Source organism: Lissotriton vulgaris, chromosome 3_1, assembly GCF_964263255.1.
Source record: "Lissotriton vulgaris chromosome 3_1, aLisVul1.2, whole genome shotgun sequence".
Taxonomy (NCBI): domain Eukaryota; kingdom Metazoa; phylum Chordata; class Amphibia; order Caudata; family Salamandridae; genus Lissotriton; species Lissotriton vulgaris.
In genome coordinates this window covers 1,949,981,969-1,950,001,367 of record NC_141689.1, presented here as the reverse complement: position 1 = coordinate 1,950,001,367, position 19,399 = coordinate 1,949,981,969, and the positions used below count along the sequence as shown (strand labels likewise).

Below are 19,399 nucleotides of genomic sequence, written 5' to 3'. Positions count from 1 at the left end.
GGTGACAAGTCACCAAAAAACACACTTTGAAGAAGCCACGCACACTTGTCTCACACCCGAGGCTGAGTAAGTGGATTTGAGTTCTATATGCACGAGTTTTTTTGTGGGTGATGGATTACAAAAATAAGTCCCTGCTATAAAATCAAACATGCCAGCTTCATTCTTGAATTGGTTCTACTCTCTCCAGCATGCTGTACAGAAAATTAAGTTCTTATTGGGCAGGGCAGTATAAAGCATATCTGGTTTGCAGTAGTGTAATAAAGAGCTTCTTCTCATGCAATAATCCCTACCTATCATTGAAGACAGGCACGAATAATGCCTCTAGATATCATCTTCCTTTAGACAGATATGAAGAAAATCTTCTAGTACAAGGTGAACACCAGATGTGCTGCAGCGATCAACTTATTACATGTCCTTGGACAGTAGACTCATGTCATACTGTCCAACCTCATTCAAAGATAGCCCCAAATGTATAGGGAAACCTATGATAATATAGTGCATTTTACTGTCAGTCTTCTAGTCCACCGGACATTTATTTTTATTTATTTTGTTTCATTTGTATAGCGCTACAGCTACCCAACAAAGGGTTTCCCGGCGCTGATGATCCAGTGCATTGAGTGGTTCAGGTTCTAGATGTTAAACAGCCAGGTTTTTAAGGCCTTCCTGAATTTCATATGGTTGATTTCCTGCCTAAGTGTCACCTAAGACATTCCTCATGTACTCTAACCCTAAACTTAGTGTTGTGGAAAATACAACCTATGAGCAGATTTCATGATTAACTAAGTCCTCCTGATTGTATTAAATAGCCACAGATCATAGATGTGTGAATGAAGATCACAAAAGTTTCAATTGCAGATGACTGTGTTTGAAAAAGTATAGAAATGAGTCTCTGACAACATGTGTATACCGGGTGTGAAATACAGAATTTGTAATAACATTAGAGTGTGAAAAAGTATGTCCTAGACAGAAAGATTGAGAGAGAGAAGGATTTGTGGGCTTTAATCGACAGAGTCTGAAGACAGTCTGCCCCACTACAGAGAATGCAGCTCCACCCGCTCGTGAGTGAGCACGAATAGCAGGACTAAACCTGGGAAGGGAGGGGGATTGGGAGTGAGTGAGAAAGGTGAAAGATGGAGTGTTGCAAACACCCATCTCTCGTACTTCAAGGAATTCTCAATAGCGCTTCATGTCAGCATCCTCAGTGATCTATCTCTGATGGATTTTACCACACCCACTGCCAGGCCTTCATTAGACTGCAGACTAAAACATGTAAAAAAAAAAAAGGGAGCAGGCATTTTCAATCCACACACCTAGCATCTGCACATGATTCCTGTATCCATCGGGACCACCATAGTGATGCTCCAATTTAGTAGAGAGTTAAAGACTCACCTCTTTTAAAAGACTGCATCAAAATCCATTGATAATCCTCAACCAAGTTCGAACTCCTCTTACTTGTAGACTTTATACTTATCTTTGACAATATAAAGCACTCATCTGCTCTTTTGCAAGAACATTATATAGAAATACCATATGTGTACATACATGCATCATCCTTACTTGCTTCAAAAAGGCAGGCTGCAGTGAACCCAAGACACATGCAAAGGAAGCCATATCATCAACGGTAGAACTCTGTGTCCATGGGAAACCCAGAAGTCAAGAAGAGGGACAGTAAACAAAGAAAGTACAACAAAAAGTATTTCAGAGGCCAGTCAGGGTTCAGGCAGTCAGTAAGTTAACAAAACTAAATCATAATTGAGAGGCATGTCAGACTCAGGTAAAGGTCACTGGGAAGTGAAACAAAACATTGACTGTGAGGAATGCAAAACCGAGACAGAACTGAAGCGATAGTAGGGGAGCCAATAGAACAGAAATTTGCCATGCCACTTCTCAAGGGAAGTGGACTGCTTTAAGAGATTGAAGGTGTTTTCCATTCACCCCTTGCCCTTATTCCTACAAGAATATAAGCTCCCCTTATATCCAAAAAACAAACATTTTGAAACTACCAAGTTGCTCTGGTAAAACTGAAATGAATGATAAGTATAGTGATTTTGTACTAACATACTGTTAAGTTCTCAATAGTCTACTCATAGTCTCAACTCCCTTACATTTTGAAACAAAGAATATAGGGGCATCTTCAGGCGATACCATGTCTAACAAAGCATGTTACTGGATGTTCTTCAATACATTTCTTTTAATGTCCATTAACCTGAATAGTCAAAGGAAATATATGACCATACAGATTTGTGGCAATAGGAATCAGGTTCATGACACTGTAGTATTCCCTATGAGGAGGTAAGTAATCTGTACTATTCACACTAAGCACACTTTGAAGCTCTAAATACACTTCTGGGATGCTATTTCCTTTTTTTTAATTTGCTCAAAATAGGATATCACAATATCGGATGTAATGTCGGACTTCAATATTTAAATAAACACACTAATATAGATTTTGAATTAATCTTTGAATTATGTTGTCATAACAAACAGTATCCAAAAATGAATATGAAAAATTGCAGCCAATCTTTTCAGAATGTCTCACATAAGTAGCTTGTTTCAGCTCCAAAGTCTATTCATACACTTGTCTTGAAGTCAATGGAGTTTTATCTATGCCTGTAATTGGTTCACATGTTTTTCTTCTTGTAGGAATATCATTCTGATGGATCCATAAAGCAGCCTGCCTCTCCTGAATCTGGTAAAATGCCGAACAATCTATTGGACTAAAAGATTTGCTAAATTGATTTTGAGTAAGATATGTTATCTAAATGTCAAGTGTTTCTGTTTCTTGCTCATAAATACATGAGCTGTTTTATCTTTTACATTATTTTCTCTCTAAGGATAACGGTTTATGTACATTCACAATTTGCATGGGCTGTTCAGTGGACCAGGCTGGGCGTCGCAGATGGACGGCTGGAGTGGACTGGAGCTTCCTGTCTGGGGTACCCCGCCAGCTATACATACTGTTGTGCCAAAAAACAGGCTGGTGGCAGATCATGCTTAATTTCAGTGCAAGCAGCGTGGTTCTGGTGCAAACGGGCCTGTTGGTTGTTGCAAAGAGCGCAAAATCTTGAATGTAGGAGCTTGTTAGCCACATGAAGGGTCCAGGACCTAAGTGGCACCACTTGTGGGGTCAGGAACACAAAATATAGCTGGGTCTAGGAGCTGGTTGGGGAGCCAATTACATCCCAGAGGCTTAGATGAGAAGGCCAGCAGACTAGCCATTTGAGTCATTCTGGAGTCCTGGGTTCAGGATGAAGTTGCAGGTTCAGTTCTTCTTCCAAGAGGATAGCAATCAGTAGGTCAGCATAGCAGGGAAGCAGTTCCTTAGAGCAGCAGTCCTGCAGAGTGGCAGCCCTTGTAGATGCATAACAGTCCTTCCTGGTAGAATATGTACAGGTCTAGAATGGTACTGAAAAGTAGATGTCTGAGGTCCATTCCAATGCAATCCAATTGTCATTTGTAAACTGTGTGGCTACTTCAGAGAGAGTGTCCGGGCACTAGCAGCAGGATCACCCCGGAAACAAACTACACAGCCTAGGTCAATGGCCTAACCTTTAAATTAATAAGTCTTCAGGTCATTCTTGAAGATCAAGTCTGATTGTACAATGCAGATAGCTACCGAAGGTGAGTTCCAAAGCTTAGCTGTAAGAAAAGCAAAACATCTCTTACCCTGACTAGCCCTACAAACCCTAGGATGTGCAGGAGCTTCAAAGAATTGGACCTCCAGGATATGCCCAGACAGTAGGCCTTAAGTCTGCTTCTCAAATACTGCGGTCCCTTCTAATCCAGAGTTCTATAGGCAAAGAGCAGTGCTTTGAATTTGATGTGGCTTAGAACCGGTAATCAGTGAAACTGAAAAGATGAGCAGAGACAGAATGATGCATAGGAACCTTACGACTTAAAGACACAGCCGCATTTTGAATGAGCTGTTGTTGTTGCAATAGGCAAGTTGCTAAGCCCAGACATTGTACAATTTTGAGGCAACAAAGGCATGAACAAAGGTCTTCGGGAAGCCACCACAACCAGATACAACATCCTCCTCAGGGACTTCATGGTAGGAAAGTAGCTGGCCGAGACAGCTTTGACCTGTGCTTTAAATGACAAGGAAGAATCAAATGTAATGCTTGTGCCAAAAAAAAAGAATTTCAAAAAACACAGTTGATGGACAGAATGTAGAACAATGTCATACATCCACCCCAGTAAAAAGATCTGGGCCTAAATCCATCGTTTTTTTGCACTCCACACCACCCTGGGTTAGACACTGGCTATATGCAAATCAGCTCTGACCCTGTGCCCCATGGGAACAGTCCAGTCCGAACTACCAAGCCATGTCTTTCCCAGACCGGAATCAAGCATCCAAGGACCGGTTTCTGGCTATCAGCCTTCATTCAGCCTGGATAGCTTGACTCCAGTGGTGTGGAGAGCCTGGGACTCACGTCTGAGTATACCCAGCACACTCGGGTGAAAATTGCAAAAAACAGTTGATGGACAGAAGGTAGAACAATGTCATACATTCACCCGAGTACAAAGATCTGGGCCTAAATCCATCGTTTTTTTGCACTGCACACCACCCTGGGTTAGACACTGGCTATATGCAAATCAGCTCTGACCCTGTGCCCCATGGGAACAGTCCAGTCCGAACTACCAAGCCATGTCTTTCCCAGACCGGAATCAAGCATCCAAGGCCCGGTTTCTGGCTATCAGCCTTCATTCAGCCTGGATAGCTTGACTCCAGTAGTGTGGAGAGCCTGGGACTCACGTCTGAGTATACTCAGCACACTCGGGGTGAAAATTTCAAAAAACGCAGTTGATGGACAGAATGTAGAACAATGTCATACATTCACCCCAGTACAAAGATCTGGGCCTAAATCCATCGTTTTTTTGCACTCCACACCACCCTGGGTTAGACACTGGCTAAATGCAAATCAGCTCTGACCCTGTGCCCCATGGGAACAGTCCAGTCCGAACTACCAAGCCATGTCTTTCCCAGACCCGAATCAAGCATCCAAGGACCGGTTTTAGGCTATCAGCCTTCATTCAGCCTGGATAGCTTGACTCCAGTGGTGTGGAGAGCCTGGGACTCACGTCTGAGTATACCCAGCACACTCGGGTGAAAATTGCAAAAAACACAGTTGATGGACAGAATGTAGAACAATGTCATACATTCACCCCAGTACAAAGATCTGGGCCTAAATCCATCGTGCACAGTCGTTACACAGTTGGTTACACAGTTGGTTGTGCATGCTAGCCACTCTGCATGCCTTTGCACATTTTAGCCCTATTTTTCAGGGACTTTTTGGTAATGCCCTGTCTTACATATGTCATAGTTAGCCACTCCAGTTCAGATACCTTACTTATTTTTTACATTTGATTTTCCAGGTAGTTCCCATATTTCCTAGTCCTGATGAGACCCTATTATTTTAGCTATAGGGTCAAAATGTCTGACACTTCCCAGTAGCAAAGAAAAAAGGACGTTTCCCTTTTGTAATATGAATTATCTAGAGAACCTTTTGGGTTATTTGTTACTACTAAATTAGCCCTTTGCCTAAGTTTTTTTGATTGTTTTGATTGTTTGGCTTTGGCACAGAGGACACATGGCACTGGGTGGAATTTTGCAATTGATCCCTTGCAATTGTTGTCCAATGTCTGCAAAGATAAATCGTTTTATTCTCAAGTAAGGTGTTGCTGTACGAATCATTTGATGCTATTAGGCTCATGGACTATTTAGTCCCTTCATTCATGAAACTATCTTAATGAATAATACCAATAAGGACGGGTGTTGTCTCAAAATTGTTACTTACCATGTTACTGTCCATGGGTTTAAGGGCTTAAGGGCTTAAGGGCTTCTCTTGTAGCCTGACTGGGTCATTTGCTCGTTGGCAGAGCACCATGGTCAGCGTTCACAGATATAAAAATATAAGGCTTTAAGGTAAGGGCCTTGGGGCCTGCTGCTAGCTTTGGGGCTTTATCATATTTTATTGTCCCGCTTGTTGTTCATCTACTGTGGAAACAAATGAGTGTTTTAGAAATGCTTATCTCTGGGCAACTCCAGCCTAATGCTGCACCTTCTCATAAACCCTAGAATCTTGCTGGGCCTGACGTGGCCAGGTCTACCTGACAGAGTCTATGATCTATCTTTCACATCATTAAGGTCATGGTTTGCGTGAGTCACATCCCTTCCGGATGGGTTGACTCATTAGACGCCCACCGCTCTAGGGCTCCACAGTGAGTGGAGCTGACTGTAAGTTGTCACTTTCCTCAAAGTCCTCCAGGATGATAAACCAGTTCCAGATGTTTTACTCTTAGAAGACTCAGCCTTTGTGATGCACTCAGTTTTGGCACCAGTCTGGGCAGAATACCTAACTCCCTCATAGTCTCATAAACATGCAACATATGCATTAAATAAAGCGTTGAAACTTGGTAATTGATCAAAGCACACTGTGCATTGATATAAATTCATTTTGTTAGCAGATAGAGGTCAGCAAGTACATGCTCTATGAAAACACAGGTACATCCTGTCATTAAGAGCAATGTCCATTGCTGAGACCTTTAGTGCCCAATAGCTCTTATGCCAGGTCTGTTGTCTCACTGGACTAATGCATACACTCCGAAAACTAGACTTTGATTTTATGGCTGCAGGTGTGTGTACCAGCAGGCTCCTTCAGCCTTTCATCCTTCAGATGATGTTAAAATGAGTACCATTGAGTTGGGTAACTATAAACACCTGTTATTCAACACCAAGGTGCCCGATGGGGTAAATGTGTGCATTTCAAAAACCACATGTGTGTTATGTTATTTGAAGGCAAGAAGGCTCCAGCTACTGGTGTGAAGCTTACCGGTCTATAGCTCCACTGCTGGTTGCCCTTCATGCCATGACAGTCATACAGTGTGACAGGGCTGCTGTGAGAAATAGCATCGAAGCAGAATTTCCTAGTATGAAGGGGTTCCCCAGGGCGCACGTCTTCTCTCCATCCAAAGGTAAAGAGCTATACAAAGGGAATAAGAAAGGAAATTACAATTTTAAGTAGGAAGTCAAATTGAACGTCTTAACCATCCAAAGATGCATACGCAGATTTCAGGACTAAAGGAAGAGCTCACCTTTTAATAATTAGGCCTCCTTGCATCTAAAAAATGATTGCAATTCCTTTAAAACGATTAGACCACTTACAGCTAATTTAATTAAGTTTCATATTAATCACTCTATGCACAGGAAAGGTCAACAAAGTCACAAAATAAAATTAATCTGTTTTTCTATCTAAATACTCCTTAGTCGCATATGCTAATGATAACTTTAAAACTGACTCCCAGGTTAAATGTGTCATTACTCATTACACCACAGTTCATAGAATGTCAGCGTCATAATTCTCTCTTACAAGACATACTGGACTAATGTTATCCTTTGGGAAGAGATCTGACTATTGATCCTCCGTCCAAAACAGATGACTCCTATTATACTGTTCACTATCACTACTACTGTTCAGAAATTCAATGATCACACTTCTTTGCAGTAAGAAGAAATGGCTAATGTTATCCAGTGGGTCTTAAAACCTATCCGGCTACAAAAACTGATGGCCTTTGTTGTTCTGTTTGGGATCACTATCCAAAATACAATATTTAATTCACTTCTGATAAAATGCTAAAACCTCATTCTTGGTTATGAATGGTCATATTTGAGTTTCTATCAACATTGTATAACAATAGTTTTTTCAGTACACTAAAGAAATTTATGTTGGATTTACAATAAATAAAAATGTGAAGAACCAATTTCAATACCTGCTCATGTGACCATGTCCTTTCAGAGCCATCTTTCACACAAGTGTCCAGCCTCAGTTCAGTGCCAGTGGCTCCATGTTTACTGTCCACACAGAGATTTGCTGCCACATTTCGAATCTGCAGAAGAAAACATCACATGCTCTTTTATAACATAGAGCAAAAGGAGTGAGAGAGTGAGGATACGCTGTTCTATGACATCGATCCGCTCTACTTATCAGCATCAAAAATGGCCCTTTTGACCACTTTGTTTGTGCACCTCCCATGCTTGAACTGGCTGCAGATTCTGGGGTTTCCAGTTCCTCTATGGGTGTCCTGCACTGGGCTTTCAATTATACATGGGTTTGCCCCCGATTCCATCTGTGCTCATCTTTAGTTTAAGCAGTTTTTGTACACAAAAGTGTATGTTCTCCAACACACGGGGGCATTTGTGAATATGACTCTTAAGGGTCTGACTTAGAGTTGGTCGGATGGGATACTCTCTCACAAACATAATGGATATCCCAACCACCTATTGTATTGCCAATTGTTCTTTTTACCAATCACTTGGAGAACTGAAGATGGAATAAATATTAATGTTCCACTGTTATTGTAAATTATTGTGAGTCAGATGTACAAAGCTGTTTTTGATTGCAAAAGGCCTAATTCGGAGAATTAGGCCTTTTGCAAATGAATGTAAAATGCCCAATTTGCAATTCAGTAACCTATTACAAAATCACAAATTAGGTTTGCGATTTGGGGCTAGGATGGGGTGTGTTTAGGGTATTTCTTCCTAATTCCGAATCACAATGGTAAGTGTGAAAGTTTTGAGACCAAAATGTGGTTGCAAAATGTTTGCATTTTACCACCTACTTCAAGTAGGTGGTAACCCATTCGTAAATGGGAAGGGTTTCCCAAGCGACCCTTTCCCCTTCCTGAATGTATGTGTAAGCATTTTTTAAGCACAGGCTGCATTTTGTAAAAAAAGATTACTTTATTGAAAAGCAATCACAGGCATGTTGGTCTGCTGACTCGAGCAGGCCACCATACATGTGATTTTTGCGATTCCGAAAAAGTCGCAAACAGAGACCTACCTCAGGAATATTAATGAGGTAGGTTTTTCTGTGACCCACTGAGATTCACAGAAAGTGTAAAGTATACTTTCGTACATTGGAGTTTGCGGTCACCAAATAGCAAATAGCAACAATTAGCTATTTGGTAATTGCAAACGATTACCTACTACATCTAGCCCAATATCCTGAGAGAGCAAAAAGATCCTTCAGATAATCCAAACTGTTGGGGGCACACAGCAGCACTCAGCATCAGTTAAGAACACTTTACTATCATTAAATGCTATTGGATACATAAGTCCGGTAAGAATTGCTTACAACCGAATGACATTACTCTCCTTGCGTCCTACGCAATGTGTCCAGCATCTACTCAGCCCTTTGGATCTTTATCAAGGGAACAACCATTGTTCATCCTGTGACTCCTTTTTTAACACTTTAGAGGTCCCTATTAAATCTCCTGGAGGGATACGATCGAGAGCTCCTAACTTATCTATATCCATTAAACTCGCCTTGATTAATTGCCGGTCATTAGTCAAGCATTCCCTTGATATCCATGAATCTCTATCAGATAACGATTGGGACCTTTTGTTTCTGACCGAGACATGGCTTACTGAAGATACCAACCCTGCCATCTCCCTGGCCATCCCAGAGGGTTATAGCATTATTTGTGCTAACCGCCAAGGTGGCAAAAAGGGGGGTGGGGTGGCTATCATCTATAAAAACAAGTGGGAAATTTCATCCATGATTTTCGATCCTATCGATAATATCGATGGGCTTCCTTTTTGTGTGGAACTCTCGGGCTCTATATCCCTCTCAGGACTCCTTCTATATAGACCCCCCTCTTCTAGCCTCTCTCACCTTCCAGCTCTTTTAGATTACATCACTCAGTCCTGTGCTCGGTACGCCAATTTCTCGGTACTCGGAGACTGTAACTTACACATTGATGACCTCTCCTGTTTAGCCAGCTCCAATTTTCTATCTTCTCTGGCTGCCTGCAATCTGAAACAGCTGGTCGCTTATCCCACCCACAAGGCTGGCCATACCTTGGATTTAATATTTTCCAATCTCCCAGATATAACAATAGAAGCTCCCCTTCCAGTAATTTGGTCGGATCACTGTCTAGTCCCTTTTTCTATCCTATTGACCCGTCTAGACAGTCCTACTTCCATCCCAAGAGTACAGGGAAGAAATTGGAGTAAAATCTCCTTGTCCTCTATGGAAGAGCATCTTAAAGACAGCAACCCCCTCCCTGCTATCAATCTGGACTCTTGTATCAACAACCTGAACACCTGGATTACTAATGCAATTGACACATTAGCCCCCCTCAGATCAATAAAGACCTTCAGGGCCTCACCTGCAGCCCCCTGGTACTCTGACGAATTACGTCAACAAAAATCACTTTGTAAAGCTCTGGAAAGGAGGTGGAGATCTGGGTATTCTGCAGAATGTAAACTGGTATACCGTAAGGCCCTTAAAGACTATCGAAAACAAATTATTAAGCACAAAAGAGGTTTCCTAGCGGAGAGAATTAATAAAGCTAGCAATGCCCCATGAGAAATTTTCTCTATTGTTAGATCCTTCACCGACCCTCAGGCTTTAATTCGACAACAACCTACCTCTCAAGAACTTTGTTCCCAACTGTCCGAATTTTTTGAGGACAAGATTGTTCAGATACAGGCCTCATTCCCCATCAGTGATAATACCTATCACCTTTAGAACTGCACTGAAATCTCCACGTCTGGTCCTATCCTCGCTGATTTTGATATTATATCTGAAGAGGCATCCTTACAGGAGCTGTTAAGATGTAGATCTGGATCCCCAGTGGACCCTTGGCCAGTAAAACAATTTAAAGCCTTGGCCCCTCTCCTCAACCCCCACCTTAACACAATATGGAACACCTCCCTCAGCACAGGTCATTACCCAGAAGAATGGAAACAAGCTTATCTTGTCCCACTTTTAAAAAAAGCCAATTCCGATCCTAGTAATCCAGTTAATTACAGGCCAATATCCCTCCTCCCGGCACTGGCTAAGATACTTGAACGGCTTGCACATCAGCAAATTGCTAATTTCATTGAGACCCATGATCTTTTCCACGATTCCCAACATGGTTTCCGTAAGGGATACAGCACGGAGTCTGCCCTCATAGAGATGGCAGATTCCGTACATTGGCCCCTTGATAGAGGATCTCGAGCGGTGTTGGTGCTGCTGGATCTATCAGCAGCATTCGACACCGTCTCTCACCCAATCCTACTGGATCGTTTGAAATCCATTGGAATCCAGGGCAATGTGCTCAAATGGATCAGCTCTTTCTTATCAGGTCGCACTCAATTAGTACACACTCCCCCTTTTAAGTCTTCCCCTAAGCCATTGAAATGGGGTGTCCCGCAGGGCTCTTCATTAAGCCCCCTACTTTTCAATGTTTATTTTTCTCCATTAGCTGAGATGATCTCTAAAACTGGTATCAAAACTACATCCTATGCGGATGACATTCAATTACTGTTTACTTTTGATAACCCTACTACCATCACTTTTGATCCCCTTAAATCCTGCATTCGAGACATTGCCAACTGGATGGATCGCAACTCCCTGAGACTGAATGCAACTATGACGGAAGTGCTTTTTTTTAACCAACCGTCTCGTCTCGACTCTAACATCTGGTGGCCGGTCGACCTAAGCCCAGCTCCAAGCCCTAAAGAATCAGTTAGGAATCTTGGAGTTAGCTGGGACCAACAGCTATCCTTGAACTGTCAAGTTCAATCAGTTGTAGCTGCCTGTTTTTCTAAGATTAAAATCTTGAAAAAATTGATTAATTATCTTCCAAGTGACCATAGAAAGACAATAGTCCATGCGTTGATCATCTCTCACTTGGACTACGCCAATGGACTTTACTTAGGACTCTCAGCTGGCCTCTGTCATAAACTTCAAACCGCCCAAAACGCGGCTGCTCGATTGATAGGTGGTCTCCCTCGGAGACACTCCATCTCCTCCTACCTTCATGACTTGCATTGGCTCCCCATGAACAAACGAATCGAGTTTAAGGCAATGACACTCGCCTATCGCTCCACCCAGGGTAACGGATCTGCCCACCTCAGATCAATTCTTCGTCCCTACTGTAATTCCTGCACTCTACGCTCCAATTCCAAAGGCTTATTGGTCACTCCGAGATTTAAAAAATCCCGTTCTGGTGAAAGAACCTTTGAATTAGGTGGGGCTCAGCGATGGAACAGGTTGCCTCTTAAACTACGCATGAGCAAGACTGAACTAGAATTTCGCCGCGCTCTGAAAACCCTCCTGTTCCGCCGCTAATCGCCATCTCTGATTCCCTCCTGAGAGCCGCAATCACATAGCGCCGGGACACCCCGTTGGGGTAGCTGCGCACTCTATAAATGACACAAAAAAAAAAAAAAAAATGTCTCTTTTGGAGACCACATGCATTTGCTCTCTTTTGATCTAAGAGCATCCCAAATTTATGCTGTGATGTTAATTTTTTGGGTGCTTTCACCGTGATTGTACCTGAGCAGACCCAGTATTTGCACACTGCACTCCTCGCAGTCAAAACCGCAGCGGATCCACACATGCCTGCAACTGATACCTGCCCTGTTTTTCATGAAGGGGGCCCAGTAAGGTTGCCACACTGAGTTCTGAAGTGCAGGTGCCTCCCCCTGATGGACTATACCTTGAGGCCCTTGCCTTTCTGCTACAGTTGCGGGTGGAGACCTCGATCGAGGCTCCCTCTATTTGCCGATGCAAAGCCCTCACTGGGAATCACTGTAAATAATGTAATAGGTGCACCGGTGTCCCTGTGCCCTATGTTCTAGCATTACTTACCTGCAGCATATGAAAGAAGAGGAAAGGCGCTGCCACTAAAATATTTATGGTGATAGTGGGTGATTCATGTATGCATTTCATGATCTGTTGCAGCACCTGCCCTAAACGCATTGATATATGTATTTTATGCCTTCACAGTATGCACAATAATGCTTGTTCATGATGTTTTGCCACATAACAGACCTTCTTTGATTGCACACATTATGATGTTTTTGACAATTTCCTAGTTGTCAACATGATTACTGATTTTTGGTGTTTTGGTCTATAGTTTGTGTATAATATATTTTATATATTTTTATATAACATTTTGTGGAGTCTCTTTTGTGGTGTATCTGTTGTGTCACTGGTGTGTGTGTGTTGAGCAAACGTTTTACACATTGCCTCTTGAATAAGCCTGCCTGCTTGCCAAGCTACCAAAGGAGTGAGAAGGGGATATGTTCGGTGTGTTACTCCCTTACCCTGACTACAGTGGTGGTTTCTGCTTCGCTTAGGTGCCAACCCTAGGCAACCAGAAACCCCATTTCTAACAATTACTGCAATACCTCCCAAATAATAGTACAATTATCTTGCAAAATTCCGACACATAGTGACTCTAAAGTCTCACCATTATTCTGCTTGCACTGTTACTATCCAATAGTTTTCCCTTTTTTGCATCACTTGGATTTTGTGAGTCCAGCTGCTACTGGCTATATAAATCATTTACAGAAACAACAATTAGTCAGTGATAACATATGTTACTTTAACCTCAAAATGAAAGAATATGGCGAGCCTTCACAATCAATCACCTTTTCTGTGCTACTGGAACCAAAGTCTAGCTATCTTGATGTATTTTCCCTAGTCATACCTTATCAATAAGGCTTAACCATTATATTTTGGTCCATTTATGATTGTTCACCAGATTAATCCTGTAGCTTTTTGTTTGAAATTGCCTTCCAATTGGAGACCTCATTCTGTCTTCCATACTTAGTAACTGATGCCTTATGTTTCTGATCCAGAGCAATATTTACCATCCAAACCACTTCCAACTATGCCGAAATATCCGCCTGAATATGAATTTCAAGACATTTTTGATGCACTGGAAAGTGTATCCATCCTCTAAATGGTCTTCCAAAAATGCTTTCTTTTCTATGCTTCTCTTTCTGTTTACTGTTTTTGCAGGAGCCTGAGGATTAGTCAAGAATGGAATTTAGTCCTAAACATCCAATGTACAGATTTCATCCTTTGGGAAATCCTGATGGCTCTTGAAAGGTCAATGGACCTTTGCCATCATGGTAGAATGGAGCAAGAACAAAGACATATGCTATGCATATCTCATCAGTGATTGGATTATAACTGTTAAGTCAAAGAGAGAGGTTGATGATGTTTCAACACCTTTATTGATCTTAAGGGATTGGTATTGTTTTGTCATCTTTATTCTGATTAGTCAATTTACAGAAATATCAATAAAAGATTGATCAGTGGCGACATGAATCAATACAAAGTGTTCCATACATGAAAATTGTCACTAAGCTAGTTAAGGCAACCTAATCTACCCTACATAGAACCATAAAGAGTTTTCTTTTCAGAAAAAAAGCAAGATTAAGAATATAAAATGAACTACAGATAAGATTCAGAATATAAAAATGAACTACTCATAAAGAGTAATTCTGGCAACCCAGCTGAGTTGCCTACAGCTGCAATGGCAACCGTCAATAATAGAATGATCGCTGCAGTAGCATTGATCAGAAAAGGTCTTTAGATGAAGAAAGAAGAAAGTCACCTTTAGCAGTAGCTGTTGGCAACAAAAGTAGAGAACCAACTCTAAAGAAGAGTCGCAAGGCAGGGGAAAATAATCTGGATCACAGACTTTCGTGAACTAGCTAGGAATACTCAATAATATAAAATCACTTAATAATGTAGCACACTTATTAGATGTTAGCTCCTCTCATACAATGGAAACCGCTCCTCCAATCGTGTCGTCAGCTTCCGATAGTTCTTCTCCTGATTCCCACTATAAACATTGAGCCATTATAGTGAAAAACATTGTTTCAGGACTTTGTTACATGGAGGAAAGTTCTAATGAGAACATCCTTACCTAAGCTAAAAGATGCTGTCTATGCTCATTGTGAATACAAAGCAAGTCGGATATGATCAACGTAAACTAGCAATAATATTCATAAAATATATCTAATTAAATATTTATTCAAGCAGTTACATCAAAGCTCATTGTATTTGGTAGGTGATCTAATGTGGTGTGATGAAGCTAAAGAAACATCAGCTTAAAGTCAGCACATTCTTAAGCAAGTTGCAAAATGTCCTAAATAAACTTCTATTAAGCAATGAGCAAGAATAAAAAGAAAAAGGCTTTTAGACATAACTAAAGGGCCACATTTAAGGATTGTTCAGTAAAAAATGTTCATACATAACTTCGTATAAACTTTAATAAACACTCTTCCCTCTAAATATATGAGAGATTAATATATTATTTACAGTATTACTAAAGATTATTTCACGTTTATGCAGCAAAAACTTGTTTCTATGTGTCATTTTCTATGTGAAAACATTTCTAAAGCACTTTAAATGCATCCTAAAGTGCAATTCTAACATGGTCTATAAGTCGAGTTTCCATTTAAGAAGTAATTTCCTCCACTTTTCATAGTAGGATTCAGATTTCCTGGGGCTTCAATAGGATGGTGTTTTATTACACCTGGGAATCAACTTCACTTAAGGTGTTGGCAATAAGGAAGACAGCAAATCTTGGGTTCTTATGCTTGACACATGGTAAAGAGATTGCTCCTACTCGCCTCAGCCAGCACTGGTACCACAGCAGTCTCAAGCTTTTGAGTACAGAGCCAAGTACCACAATAAAAAATCAGTTGGCGGAGTGCATGACAATGGTTGAAGAAAAGGATGTCAAGATAAGGTTCGTCTTACACTTGATAATTTTATGGAAAGTGTGTAAGGCATCTTTGGTTAGAGAGGCATGTATGAGAATAAACCAATGACAGAGTAAAATCAAATTAAATATGATTTAGTATGGTTTAGTAAGTCTATCTAACATTAATGACTAGAGGTTGCTTAGCTGTGTCACAAGGCCATCAGTGAGAGGAATCATTCTGCAAAATGGTGAGGCATGGGACTGCAGCTGACAGGATATATGTTGCAATAGGACAACATGCATGATATATGTTGACAAATCTTCCTAAAAGCCCCTGATTCTGCACAACTACCCCACCCAGAAGCATAATTAGACTACCTACAGCCCTCTTTCTAAGTACACTGTGATAAGACATCTTTCAGTCTTTCAAGGCGACTGAATGTAAATATGTAATACCATGATTTATAGTAAAGGGCATCTTTGAGTAAGTTATGCCACCACTACTTGCCGCTGTTAACATGTCTCTTATCTATGATTCCATTGAGGATGCTCTTTAGATTAATACTCTCTCTCCTGAAGAAGCAAATTGTGTGCCTGATGATTTTGCAAAATGTCAGATCTCCCATCTGACATTTCCAGGGAAGATCAAAGAGAAGCTGATTATAACCATCTGCCTAATAATATTGAATAAAATACTCTTCCTTATATTTTAGAACACAATGGCAACAATTCAAGTGGTTGATTGCACTTTACAAATCGAGAATAATAGTCTCCTCTACCTCTCAGTACTTTTTGTTCCTTTGCATTGCCTTCAAAACTGTTGAGCATTAAACCCGACTTGAAACTCTCATGTTCCATATGGATTTTGACAGCATAGTTATGCAATGGATCGAGACATACCACCAAAAGAGAGCCCAACAGGTCCAGATGAGTTCATCCAGATCCAAGCACACATTTTCTTTCTGTGGTACCTATCAGGTTCCATTCTCCTCCCAGGGTCTTCAAATCTATACATAGAGCACCTGAGACTAGAGCCCCTACCAACTGGCGAGGATAACAGAATCTACCTAAAACGAGGGCATACCTTATATAAAAAAGGAATGTCTCGTAGAACCTGTGTTCCAGTGACATACAATTAGATAAAAATCCATGTCTTCGAAATGGCATCACTTTTGGTGAAATTCACATAACGTGAAATATTCGAAGCAGGCAGTGAGCCTGCTGTCCATGCCCTGGAATCAATGGTTAACTGCCTTTTGACAGCTACACATCTGCAGTTCTCAAAATAGAGGCTTTCATCAAAGTAGTTTTGCCATTTAAAACTGAGGCAAGCACATAGGACTTGGGCCAAAGATTCCTTTGGGAAAGGACAAAAATGACAAGTTATCTCTAAGTATATGTTTCCATCTTCGGGTCACTACTAGGGCTGGGCGGTAAATTCCGTTCTGCTTGTGGAATTTGGGTAATTTCGCATTCCGCGGAGAATGCAAAATTGCCCAAAATTCTGCATTCTGCGACTTCGCGAACTTTTTTGCTTGTTCGCATTCTCAAATGCATGTTCGCGAGATATTTCCCTCCGAGTATGCAAACAGCAATTGGGAACAGGAAAAAATCATTGCAAACAAGCAATTCCGCGTGTTTGCGGAATTTCTGCGTGTTCGCTGAGATTTTTTACCATTTTGCAGAGATTTGCATAATGCAATTACGCAAATTGCGCCCACTCCAAGTCACTACCCCAACATCAAAGAGGCCCATCCGTAATCTTAAGAAATTGAGCTTGCAGTTGCTCAACAGTGGTAGAATCAAATATGGTCAGCCACAGCCGGTAGTGGGAGTACCGGCCGGGCGGTTACGTGGGGAGGGGGAGGGACACGGTGGGGGGTAGTAATGTATGGATTACGGACTTTAACAGGTAAGTAAACATATAAGTAAATAAAACGAATTTCATTGAGTGCACTGCATACCATTTGGCGATGCAGTGCACGCAACAAAATGTGTTTTATTTATTTAGATGTTTACTTACCTGTTAAAGTCTATAATCCATACATTACTAACCCCCACCCTGACCCTCCCCCTCCCCACTTCACCGCCCGGCAGGTACTCCCACTACCGGCTGTGGCTGAATATGGTTGGGGCTTATTCTTGGTATAGGTTGCTACTACGTGTTGATCGTCAGCTTTTATTTCCTTCCTTTTATCTTCCTTTAGTGACAATGTTTTTACCGCCTTTCAATATTGGAAGGCAGGTTTTTGGATATTTCAGAGCTGGCTCGATTGCTGCAGTGAGTATATTGACACAGATGCCAGAACGCAGCCCTGTTTTAGTCCTTTATATCTGAGGACTCTTTTAGACAGGGTGCCATCCATAATAAATTTAATTTGGATGCAATTGTTGGAATATAGGGCTATGATGGAGTTTAATATTGTTGATGGAAGACCCCAATTACTCAGCTTTTTGCCACAGCTTGACACTCTCAATGCTATCAAAGGCTTTTTTTATAGTCCATAAAACATTCATGTAAAGCTCAGTGGTTAACCAGGATTTTACGTACTAGAAAGGCAGGTATCAAATCAGCCGCGGCTGCTGAAGGTAAGAGCGGTGTGGCCGGGTGGGGGGGATTTTCGACCAAGTGGGAAAATTAATGATTTATTTAAATTTTCCCTTGTGGTCGTCTCTCGAACCCCCCTTCCCCCCCCACCCAGCTCCAACGATCTTACCTGCAACGGCCGCGACTGATAATAATGTTGTCTAAGGGTCCCACATTTTTAGGGAATCTGTTCTGAGTCCAGGGTATTATATTTTTACTCGGTTGGCCTATTTCTGTAGCTCTTGAAGAATTAGTGAGGTGAACATTTGGCATCCACATCGAGCAGGGCTATAAATCTATAATTCTCTGGATCATCCCTGCTTCCTTTTTTGTATACAGGTACACCCCTTGCCACAATGAAGGGGTCGTGCTAGTTAGAATGTTATCAAACACACTGCACGTTGCATTACTCCAAAATTGTAAGTTGTCTTTACAAATTGCAGATGGAAGGCCATGTGGCCCCGGGGTTCCGCTGCTTCTCCCTAAATTGAGTGATTCCAATGATACTCAAGAATGCTTCTGAATGCATTGGATTGCTCCATGTTGGGGCTGCTTTAAAAGAAGCAAAAGCTGGTTCTTGGGTTACATCAGTTGAGCTATGTAGCCCAGCAACATAAGATATCAAAGTTCGACCCTGGATACGTGGTCTGCATATTTCTGTCATTAATGAGCAGACCAGGCAACCCTCCAAATGATACACACTCTCCTAGCTCTACAGTTAATACCAGGAAACAAAAAACATTAATATACATTTGAAGTTTATTTTTTAAGAAACGAATAATGTTGAAAAATTAGGAGAAAAATTGCCTTGTGCATCAGTTTGTGCAAAGAATTAGAAGGGCACTTTTGGGGTAAGCATATGTATGTTGCTTACCTCTCCCCATGCTGCAGGTGGCGGTTCCACTGGAGGGTAATATTTTGGTACGTCCCAAGCCACCTCGGTCATGTACCACTTAAAGTCTCTGCACTTGAGGTGTTTGCGTAGGTCCTTTTGAGCCGAGATGTCACCCGTGGAGAGATGCCGATATTCAGGCCTCCTCTGGTAAATGTACTCCGCATACTCATCCATCCACGTCTCTGCCACGCGCTTAAGGTTCTGCACACAAAATAAGAGAGCTGTTAGTACATTATGATCCGGCAGAGTTGAAGATTGTGTCGTTGGGACAGGGAGACAAGAGCCTTCTTTGGCACATTTGTACATTTTGTCTTCTTAACAAGTAACTGCCTGGAGCAGTCTCATCCTGACGATTGATGACTGCATTTACTTTATTACAAGGAAGACGCATTGGAATGTAATCGCTGAAAGAAGAT

The 19,399-nt window shown here is 41.5% G+C and overlaps 1 protein-coding gene across 1 annotated transcript in view; it reads right to left on the bottom strand.

Annotated features, from left to right (window-relative positions):
- GALNTL6 (polypeptide N-acetylgalactosaminyltransferase like 6) overlaps positions 1–19,399 on the bottom strand; it is a 2,516,565-nt gene that overhangs the window by 10,931 nt on the left and 2,486,235 nt on the right. The window contains exons 11-13 of the mRNA XM_086962433.1: positions 18,963–19,184; positions 7,771–7,887; positions 6,834–6,983 (exon numbers count right to left, since the gene is read on the bottom strand). Of these exons, the coding sequence (XP_086818559.1) occupies positions 6,834–6,983; positions 7,771–7,887; positions 18,963–19,184 (489 nt within the window). The remainder of the gene's footprint in view (positions 1–6,833; positions 6,984–7,770; positions 7,888–18,962; positions 19,185–19,399) is intronic.